Consider the following 10,660-nt stretch of genomic DNA (forward strand, 5'->3'; position numbering starts at 1 on the left):
CTCGGTACGACAAACAAACCTCGTTTACCGACAGACCGAGTGACCCGTTAACCATGTCTACCTGAAGCGTGTGTTTGGCGGAAGAGCTGCTAGTTTCAGAGCTTCGTGTTGTTGTTACGATGCTGCAGCTGCTGTACAACACCGCCACTTCCTCTGAACGTGTCAGAAATACAGTATATAATATATTTAAAAACAGCATTCACACTGATATACGCCAACAGACAAAACTGGACACAGCAGCTAGTTAACACACAGGCTAACTTTAGCCGCTAAGCTAACGTACCTCGTTTCGACGCTCGGCCCGGAGGAAAGTCGAGGACAGTTATATCCCTTTGGTGTCCGTCGATGCGTCATTACTCATGCGGGCACAGCATGGTCAGACAGCGGTCTATTCAGCTCCACGACCCGTCTCATTACTGTGCCAACGCCACACGGCTGCTGAAGCTAAGCCAGAGCTCTCCCTGCTAGGTAACAGCTGGATGTTTTCTTCCTGTTTTTGGCGGCTACGCCGGTGACGTCAGCCACAGGTTTGGGTCATGTCAGCGCTTTGGCGCCGCCTGCTGGACCGAGGTGAGGACTACAACATGATCCTGAAAACACTGGACCCAGCCCTCATCAACCAGTCCATCAAACTTATGTGTACAGCACTTTTCATACAAAACATGTAACACAAAGTGCTTCACACATAAACTGCCATAAATACTTTGTTTAGACATTTTCCTCAGTACTCAAATATTCTGCGTAGAATATGTCTGAAATCACTTATTCATGTAATTTTACCTTGCTCTGAAGATATTGATCTGTGACAACTTTGTCTGAACCGAATAGCATTGTTTGGCAGCCCTTTTTTCCGTTGTGTTTCATTTTGTCTTGTTTTTATTTTTTTCTCTCTGTATGTCCTGTTACTGTCTTTGAAAAAACTTGTAAACTATAAATAAAAGATTATAAAAAGAATATGTCTGAAAAGTACAATATCTCAATAAAATGTTTTATATTACAACTTTTCACTCTATATTCTACTTCACTGTAGTGTCCAGAATCTCTAACAAATATTGTTCACCCTCTACCCGGAAACCAAATGTCTCCTATTTCCAGAGCAGGCCTCCACTTTTAGTAGCCCTAAACAAGATTTTGTTTGTGGCACCAGAATTGAAATCAGAAATCATGTTCCATCCTTCTTCACTGGATCTTGCTTCAGGTGCTCCTGGTTTACTCTTTGTTTCTACTGTTGTCCTCCGCGCATTCAAAGTCACACCAGTTACGATGTTTCAACACGACATGAGGGCTTTTCTTGATGTCACAGCTTCAACCATGGACAGGACCACCTGAACAGACAGATGGTCTGCGGACAGGACTGACTGACTGACTAACATTCAATCCATCTCTGTAGAAAAAAAAAAGCTTGAGTCTGTCTGTCTGACAAACAACCAGACTCTGACTGACAGAGAGATAAATATCTGTCTTCCCCTCCCCAATCCATCCCAACCCAACTCAAAATGAGACCTCCCACTAAAGACTAAGGGTCCAGTTTCTCCAGAACCGGTCTTTAGATGAGACCTTCTGCTGTGGGCTGTCTTTGAGTGGCTTCTAGCTGTCAGTGGCCAGGTAATATGATATTTAACGGCAAGATAGAGACAATCACGGTCCTATTTATAACCTCGTCTGTCAGGAGACGAAAAAAAGAAAAAAATTTTTGACGCGGTGTGTGTACGTCAGCGAGTTCATTCATGTTGAGAGATCAGACTGTTCAACACCATGAAGGAAGCGTTTAACATATTACAAGTGTATAACAAATGTCCTCATTATGATACAATACTCCATATATATAATATAAAAAACAAACAAACAAAACACATAGTAAACAGGTATCATCTATTAAGAACAAAACATATATATATTAAACGTATATAAAAATTATATTACAGTTAAATTATGTGCAACACTTCAAAAAGTGATTGACCATGTTGTGTCTATGAAAGAAACAGAATAAAATTGGGACTTATTTACAGAAATGAGCAGGCAGGATGTACAGTCAAATAGACAATATGAATAGTGCAGATAGAGTAACACTTCAGCCCATACAATAAAAAAACGTGTATAATTGATGAAAATAATATTAATCGCAGCCTTTCTGTTATTTTTGGTACAGATGAGTCAGCGCCCGACAGCCAAAGTTCTATAAAGAGTGAATATTGTCCATCACAGTCTTTAGTTTGATCGTTTTGTCTGAGATCTCAAACATATTCAATTCACTGTCAAGACGATGAAAACCAGTGAATGTTCATATGTGAGAGGCTAGAACGAGTCAGTTCAATTCTATTCATTTAGCACCGTATCATAACAAAAGGTCTTGACTGTACTCTTTATAATATTATCTACAGAGACCAACAGTTCCACCATGAACAAGCACTTGGCCGTGGTGGCGAGGAAAATCTTCCTGTTAAAGAAAACCTCAGAAACCTCGAGCAGACCCAAGCTCATTGGTGGACGGTCATCCACCTCGACCGGGTTAAAGATGGAGAGGGGGGGATAGACAGATAGATAGAGAGAGATAGCGATACACAGATGCACAGCGGCAGCAAGTCATTAATTAACTATAAACTGTAATGAGATACGGTAGCTATAATGACAGTAATAATATATGTAGTGGATGTCATGCAGGACCACAGCAGCAGCCACGATCCATGAGAAGTTTAGTTAGTAACATGCATTAATGTGTTTGATGAAGAAATGAGTTAAAAATGTGTAAAAAGTTGCCGGTTCATTTTCTGTTCATCATTGTTTATTCATGGTTTTGATGACTTTTGTTTTTATACTCGTTAGTTATACTATGTTAGTCAGTAAAGTGGGTACACACACACACACTGATTAACCGTCTTCTTCACACACGATCATGGATGCAAGAGGCTCCTGTATGTTGAACCGTGCCTTCAATAGGTCTAAGATTCAATTCTTGGTGCTACCTGAAAGTTTCTTCTCAGTGATGCACAGAAAGATGTAATGAAGTTTGATCTACATTTGGTTCTTTTGGCTGCTCTTCACTGAAGTCACTTCCTGTGTGTGTGTGTGTGTGTGTGTGTGTGTGTGTGTGTGTGTGTGTGTGTGTGTTTTTAAAAGCTAAACGTCTGTTCAGTTTGACGTCTTAATTGTTGTTTGGCTCACTGAGCGATGCTGTAACTCAAAAAAAAAAAACGTGTGTGTCCCTGCAGGTGTGAATGAGTGACGTGGTGCCTCCCACAGCTCTCAGTGAAGTCCAGCTCCGCTTCCTCTGCCACGATGACATAGAGAGTGTCAAGCTGCTCTGTGGTGATTGGTTCCCAATCGAGTAAGACACAGTCACATCCGACGGCTGGAGTTTGAAGCCGTTTGTCAAAGCTGCAATCCAGATCTGCTTTTGTTTGTTCCAACTCTGTCACTGAACATCTGCACAGAATTTGGAGGAGGAAAACATCCAAAGTGTCCCAGACAGCTCTTCAGACAGAAACATTCCTGATGTATATGTACATGAAATATACATCAAAATAAAACAAGCAGTGTTTGGTCTTTTCTGAGCCGCAAAAGAAAAATTGATTTACTTTCCTTCTCTTCCAGTTCACACAGCGTGCAGTTTTCCTCCTTCATTTTTGTTTTTGACCATTTTTCTTTGAACTTGAATGCACGTTTACGACACAAATAATTTAGTTATACATACATCTAAACAATGTTTTATTGTTTGATTCTTTGTACTGGTTTATGGTTTAATTTTTTGTTTTGACACCCTGATCTGTGAAAGGTGCTACACTAAATCCAATTTTTTATTTTATTTTATTTTATCCTCATGAATGAATGAAGTAGAAATCCTGTGTGATTTACGACACAGAAACATCTTATTCCTTCTATCCTGTGCCATGTTGAGTAGACACTTACACAGTCATTTCATTTAATAGTCACATTAATCATACACATGTACATCATATTATAGTGAAATATATTTCTTTGAGCCTCTACAAATTGTTGAATTAAATAGTAGTGTAGTAGCCAATGTGCAGTAAAGTCATTTATTAATCCCTCACATCCTCATGACATAGTTCACATTGAGGAGACACATGCTTAGAAAGTTGTCTGTGTAGAATAATTTCACTTTCCTGTGTGAGCTCTCGCAGACATCATTAAACCTCCATAAGTCATAAATTCATCATGAGAAAAAGCCAAACATTTCCATATATATGAATGAACTGTGAACTCTTTCCGCAGGTACCCAGACTCATGGTATCAGGACATCACTTCCAACAAGAAGTTCTTCTCCCTCGCTGCCACCTTCAGAGGAGGCATCGTGGGAATGATTGTGGCCGAGATCAAAGGCCGGACCAAAGTACACAAAGAGGTACAGCGTCCGATTCAGTCACGCAGCCGCTCACGTCAGAGTGTGTTCTCTGAAGCAGCTGCGCTGCGTGGAGACGGTGTCACGGAGGCTGGCATTTGGAAAGGTTTTAAGTGGAGCACACAGACATAGTGGAGTCTGTTTTTAGGCTGCTAATTAGATGAACCAGAAGAACTCGACTTAGTAAGACTGTCATGACACAAGAATTAGAAATTCATTTTTCAGTTTCATCTTGTTTAGAAGAATTTGACTGCTAATCGTGTGTCTTTGTGCTTTGAATGTGGGCATAAGTAAATGTAAAGCTAATGACTACCTCACCCTGAAGTGTTGTTAGAACGTCACTGGAAGAGCTTAACTCGTGTCCTGAATGGACAGGATGTATGACACAGATACAATAATGAATTTATTATGGATTTGTGATTCAGCTGGACTGAGAGCAGAAATCTGCTTCTCTTACTTCAGGCCATAGTTTTTCTAAGCTGTGTGTTGAGTGGATGCAGCGCCTGCTGTCAAAACCTTATTTCCCTTTGAGAATATTTGCATCTGGAACCTTCATTCTCATTGGGTCATTTGCCTAGGCAAGCATTATGATGGTGTAATGCACATGATCCAGAGGGAGCACACAGAGAAACACCAAAGTACCAAATGATTTTTTTCCAATACTGAAACTAATGTAGCTTTTATTCCAAGATATATTGTGGATGGTGAACTTTTATGTTCATAGAGAATGACGTGACTCCATTATTTTTCTGTGTGTGTGTGTGTGTGTGTGTGTGTGTGTGTGTGTGTGTGCGTGTGTGTGCGTGTGTGTGTTAGGATGGAGACATCCTGGCCTCCAGCTTCCCTGTGGACACACAGGTAGCGTACATCCTCAGCCTGGGAGTGGTCAAAGAGTTCAGGAAACATGGCATAGGTATGTGTTCATTTTCACATATAATCATAGAGTCATAGTACAATGTATTTCTGTGCTCCTACAATTAATGTAAAACATGATAGTAATAATAAGAAAGCAGTAAATTCTAATGTTTTTATGGAAATAATGTGAGTAAATCAGTGAGTAGAAAGTCATCTTAATGGAAGTTAATAAATAATAATATCAATAGTAATAAGGAGTAAATTAAGAACAGAAAGAGACAAGGAAAACACGCTGTGTGAGGTGAAAAGGATGGTGCAAGTCAAGGTTGTGTTGGATGCAGCAGCAGTGGTTGTGACGCACAGATCATGGAGACCATTAAGGTACTTTAGAACACTTAGGCCCCAACCGCATCAGTCTACGTCAAATAACACACTCATTATGAGTCATAACTCCGTCAGATATGAACACACAGACGCTTTCTGAGAAGAACTGAACATCCACAGATCCACAGTGATACTGCTGCGAGTAAGAATAGTTTCAAATAAATGACCTGGCAATCCTTTTATATATCCAGAGCTCAGTGTGGAGCTCAGCAGTGGGGCAGCTATTGATGCTTCCCCTGTAGTCTGTTCTCAGGTCAGTCTTATACAAATACAACAAATACAAGAGGGCGAGGCCAGAAATCAATTAATAATGAATTCTATTAAGATTAACTATATTCAGTGTGGCAAAGTCTCTAGGTCCTGTTCCTCACTCCTCTCCCTGCTCCTTTCCTCACATCTCTCCCTGCTCCTCGCCCTGATCCTTTCTTCACTCCTCTCTCTGCTCCTCTCCTCACTCCTCTCTCTGCTCCTTTTCTCACTCCTCTCCCTGATCCTTTTCTAACTCCTCTCTCTGCTCCTCTCTTCACTCCTTTCTTCACTCATCTCCTTGCATCTCTCCCTGCTCCTTTCCTCGCTCCTCTCCTTGCATCTCTCCCTGCTCCTTTCCTCGCTCCTCTCTGCTCCTCTCTCTGCTCTTTTTCTCACTCCTCTCCCTGATCCTTTTCTAACTCCACTCTCTGCTCCTCTCTTCACTCCTCTCCTTGCATCTCTCCCTGCTCCTTTCCTCACTCCTCTCTCTGCTCCTCTCCTCACTCCTCTCTCTGCTCCTTTTCTCACTCCTCTCCCTGATCCTTTTCTCACTCCTCTCTCTGCTCCTCTCTTCACTCCCCTCTCTGCTCCTCTCTTCACTCCCCTCTCTGCTCCTCTCTTCACTCCCCTCTCTGCTCCTCTCTTCACTCCTCTCCCTGCATCTCTCCCTGCTCCTTTCCTCGCTCCTCTCTTCACTCCTCTCTCTGCTCCTTTCCTCACATCTCTCCCTGCTCCTCGCCCTGATCCTCTCTTCACTCCTCTCTCTGCTCCTCTGTACTCACACAGGTATTAATGACAAGCAGCTAATTAATGTAGCTAACGCTACGTAGCAGCTAAAAAACGAACTGTTAACGTTAGCTTGAGAAGCTGTAGCATTAATGAACTGACAAACTACATTTCCTGCTAATCTCTCTCTGTGTTCTGTTGCTGCTCTGTTCACTGTTACCGCTTCACCATCACTTTCTCTGCCCACTCACTGGCGTAAGGAGCTACGCTACTCTACGTTATGCTACCTATGCTACTCACTACTGTAACGTGTATAAACTTTAACGTTAACTTTTACGTAGATGTCTTCTGAAGAATGAGAAGAGGTCCGACATGATTTGCTGCGCTAGTTAATGACTCAAAACAAGTCCAGAATAACGTTGTGTGTTGTTGTGCTTGCACAGTGCGAGTAAAAATCATCACCTGTGCACTGATATTAATGATCTTGTGAAATTGTCTCGCTACTGCATGCATATAGGGGAAACACTGCATATGTTATTAATGTTACAGTTAAAGATTCAGGTGCAGTTTGGTGCTGTAGACTTAAACTTGACCCGGGACACTCTCTCTCCTCTGCACCGCTCAGGCTCCCTACTGCTGGACAGTTTGAAGGAGCACATCTCAACGACAGCCCAGGACCATTGTAAGGCAATCTACCTACACGTCCTCACCACCAACAACACTGCCATCCACTTCTACGAGAACAGGGATTTCAGGCAGCACCACTACCTGCCCTACTACTACTCCATACGAGGCGTCCTCAAAGACGGATTCACTTATGTGCTCTACATCAACGGGGGTCATCCACCCTGGACGATTTTATATCCTTTTGTAGAAGCAGGAAAAGAAGGCGCTGATTGTTTAGTGGATGTTTAGTGGTTTGTTTTTACATTTCAGTCTCATACCAGAACATTTTTTCCTTGACTTCCTGTCCCACTGACTATATCCAGCACATCGGTTCAACCCTGGCCAGCCTGAGCCCCTGCTCCATCCCTCAGAGGCTGTACCGACAGGCTCAGTCCCTGCTGCGCTCTCTGCTGCCCTGGTCCAACATCGCCTCCAAGACCGGCATACAGTACAGCAGAACAATGTGACACAGCACGGTGGGTGGGAGTTGCAGTGACAGCAGCATTGTTATGTTTGGTCGTAGCTAGTTTTTAAGACTTTTTGTCTGATTTTCTGCTTCTTGTGTTTGTTTTCACAGGAGCACGACTTCCATCTCTCATCTGTCTTCCCTCCGTACACACCAAGATGTACACGCGCACTCACAATCCTCCATGTCGCACGGCTTTTCCACAACCTGTGTTTGACACAGGACTCAGGTTCAACCTGCGTTAGACCGTTCACACACTCACTCTAATCCCAGATTCAGTACACGTTCTGCACCGCTCACACACAGATCCAGGTTTGCAGCTGTACTGCTGTGCCCGGCCGATAAAACAGGGTTGTTGCATTGCGATGCATTCAAGGTGCAATGTTGTCGTTGTTTGTTTTTTTGAAACACTAACAGACACACTGTTTGGTAAAACCATTGGATTTCTTTTAATTATTCAGTTACTGTACTATCTCATATATACTACATATCCCATAGTTACTTTAGTAACCTGTTTGTCCAGTCATACCAAAGTCAAGCAGAGTCGACCTGCTTTCAACGTGGGCAGCAGAGCAAAGCGGAGGACCTGGTTCAGATAAACCACGTTGACCCAGACACACGCACACGGCAAACAAAGGTCGTAGCTTTGGTGTGAAAGGGATGTAACACACACACACACAGACACAAACAAACACACACTGGGAACCTGACAGAGACTAAAGGTTCAACTCTGCCTATCTTTCTGTCTTCATCCTGTCCACCACTGTCACAGAGACTATGTATACTGTTTGTATATTATATATACTAAGCTAATATATAAATTTCTCTTAATATGTATGTCTATTCTATGCTGTCAGTAGGACTTGTTAGAAGGTAATCCATCCTGTTGCCTTTTTTGTTTTTTTGAGTTTAGACTGAATCCAGAGTCAATTCCAGTTTGTAAAATAGAGACTCAAGAACAAGTTGAATTGAATTGGACTGTGAATCTATCTATGTTAATAGACTAGTATGGTAGAATAAGGCTTATTATATGCAGGAAACCTTTAGACACAATGTAGATGGCTGATATATTTCATAAGAACTGAAGCTCTCCGAAAGGATTCTTCCCCTTTTTGAAAACTTGAAAATGTACAAGCAACATACAGTAACGTGAAAATTGCGTGTTACTCAGTATTTACTGCAACACAACGTTTACAGCAGAGCTGTTTGAAAGTCTTACATAAACAAATATTATCAGAGCTTGAAGCAAAATGGCCTTTCTGCATTGTCTCCAAACGTTGCCGATGTATAATTTCATATGAGGGTGTGTGGGGGAGTGTCTGGGGTTTTTAATTTTGGGAGGTTTTAAATGGCTGCAGCTCTGTCTGTCTGTTTCATGGCTGTAAAATTGCTGCTAATGTCGAGAAATGTCTATTTGTTTGTTCCAGATTTTAAAATATGGCCCAGATTAGATTATTTTTTTTTTTTTATGTTGGCCTGTAGAAGAAAAAAGGAAGTAATGGTCCCAAACACACACGCACACCGGTGTGTGTGTGTGTGTGTGTGTGTGTCTATATATATATATATATATATCTATATTATATATATATAATATATATAATATATTATATATATATATATATATATATATATGCGCACATGGGGTCGGAAATTAGCACCCAGCAAGTGCCAAATGTTGGTCTGATCTGTCAGCGAGTACCAGGCTCACCCAACGTGTTGACTGGTAACGTTTCTCAATTTTTATTGCATTCTGTTGCACCTACAAACACGATCCAATGTATCAGTTATCAAATCTTAGATTTTATACATGACATAGCACTGAAATAGGTAACTGTGTGGAAAAAAATGTGCATTCATTGGTACAAGGTGAACATTTCTCAGTTTGCCAGCACCGGGCAGGTAACTCTAAGTAAATTTCAGACATTGTGTATGCAATAAACTTGTTTCATTTGACTGATTGTCAAGACCCCCCTGCTCTGTGACCTCTGTGACTAATTTACATTATTTCATTATTTTTATTGTTAGGCATATTACATGGTGACAAACCTCTGCCTTGTTTTCGTTTCACACGATGCCCATGGCTTCACCTTTTTATCTAAAAGTGCCACAGCAATCCAAAACAAAGCAGAGATAACCTGATGAGTCAAGCTCTGAAAACCACAGCATCCTACACTTCCCATACGCATACTTACTATAACGCAACTTGATAGCATCGTCACAGGACACAGCCTGGCTGTTAAATGCCTTTCATTCTCTTTCATATTCATCAGGGTTATTTCCTCATACTCTGCTCGTCCAGAGTCACAGCAGACATATGCCAACTGTTTCCACCCCCATAATGTGTGAACATCTTGGTGTGTGTGTGCCCATTTCAGATACATTGGCTTCCATTGTGTACTCACTATCCACAACGTCTGGTGCCACACTGGCTCCATAGCAGCATTAGCATCCTGCCAAAACAATGCATCTCGAGTGGTTAAGCAGTCAAAGGAAACAGAAGAAAATTGGTTTATTTTCCATCAAGGCTCATTCATTTTTAATACATATAAAGTGGCCTTGCTTGGTTCGAGGCTTTTCTGCACACTATGTGGTTTCAATAATTTGTTAAAAAGCAGTTTTGTGTTCATGTACACTGCCCATGTCTTTTTGCAGTAGCAATAAATTATTTAGAATTTAGAAATTAATATTATGCTTCAGTTTAGAATGCTGAATACTTTTAAAGACGCACATCTTCTAGAATTATCTAATTGAGGTAATTGTGGTAAATCTAAATGATTACATTTTTTGTAGATTTGTACAACCACAAAATTAAAATGACCAAATGTCATACTTTGGTAAAAGTTTTCAAACCAAGTTACAAGCTGAGGAAAGGTTTTCTGAGCGGCTATGAAGAACTGTCGTGCTAATCAGGTTTTTAAAAGGCCAAGAGAGTCATTATCATCATCTGCTGCTGA

The 10,660-nt window shown here is 41.3% G+C and overlaps 1 protein-coding gene across 1 annotated transcript; it reads left to right on the forward strand.

Moving 5' to 3' along the window:
* The first annotated feature begins 3,188 nt into the window (after positions 1 to 3,188).
* Positions 3,189 to 8,108, forward strand: naa60 (N-alpha-acetyltransferase 60, NatF catalytic subunit). Its single transcript, XM_027284855.1, has 6 exons — positions 3,189 to 3,325; positions 4,234 to 4,363; positions 5,177 to 5,273; positions 7,200 to 7,434; positions 7,551 to 7,716; positions 7,818 to 8,108. Exons 1-5 carry the CDS (start codon positions 3,216 to 3,218, stop codon positions 7,705 to 7,707), a joined length of 729 nt encoding a protein of 242 aa, XP_027140656.1. The 5' UTR covers positions 3,189 to 3,215; the 3' UTR covers positions 7,708 to 7,716; positions 7,818 to 8,108.
* The last annotated feature ends 2,552 nt before the right edge of the window (positions 8,109 to 10,660 follow it).

The sequence above is a fragment of the Larimichthys crocea genome, chromosome XII (genome assembly GCF_000972845.2).
Source record: "Larimichthys crocea isolate SSNF chromosome XII, L_crocea_2.0, whole genome shotgun sequence".
Lineage (NCBI taxonomy): Eukaryota > Metazoa > Chordata > Actinopteri > Sciaenidae > Larimichthys > Larimichthys crocea.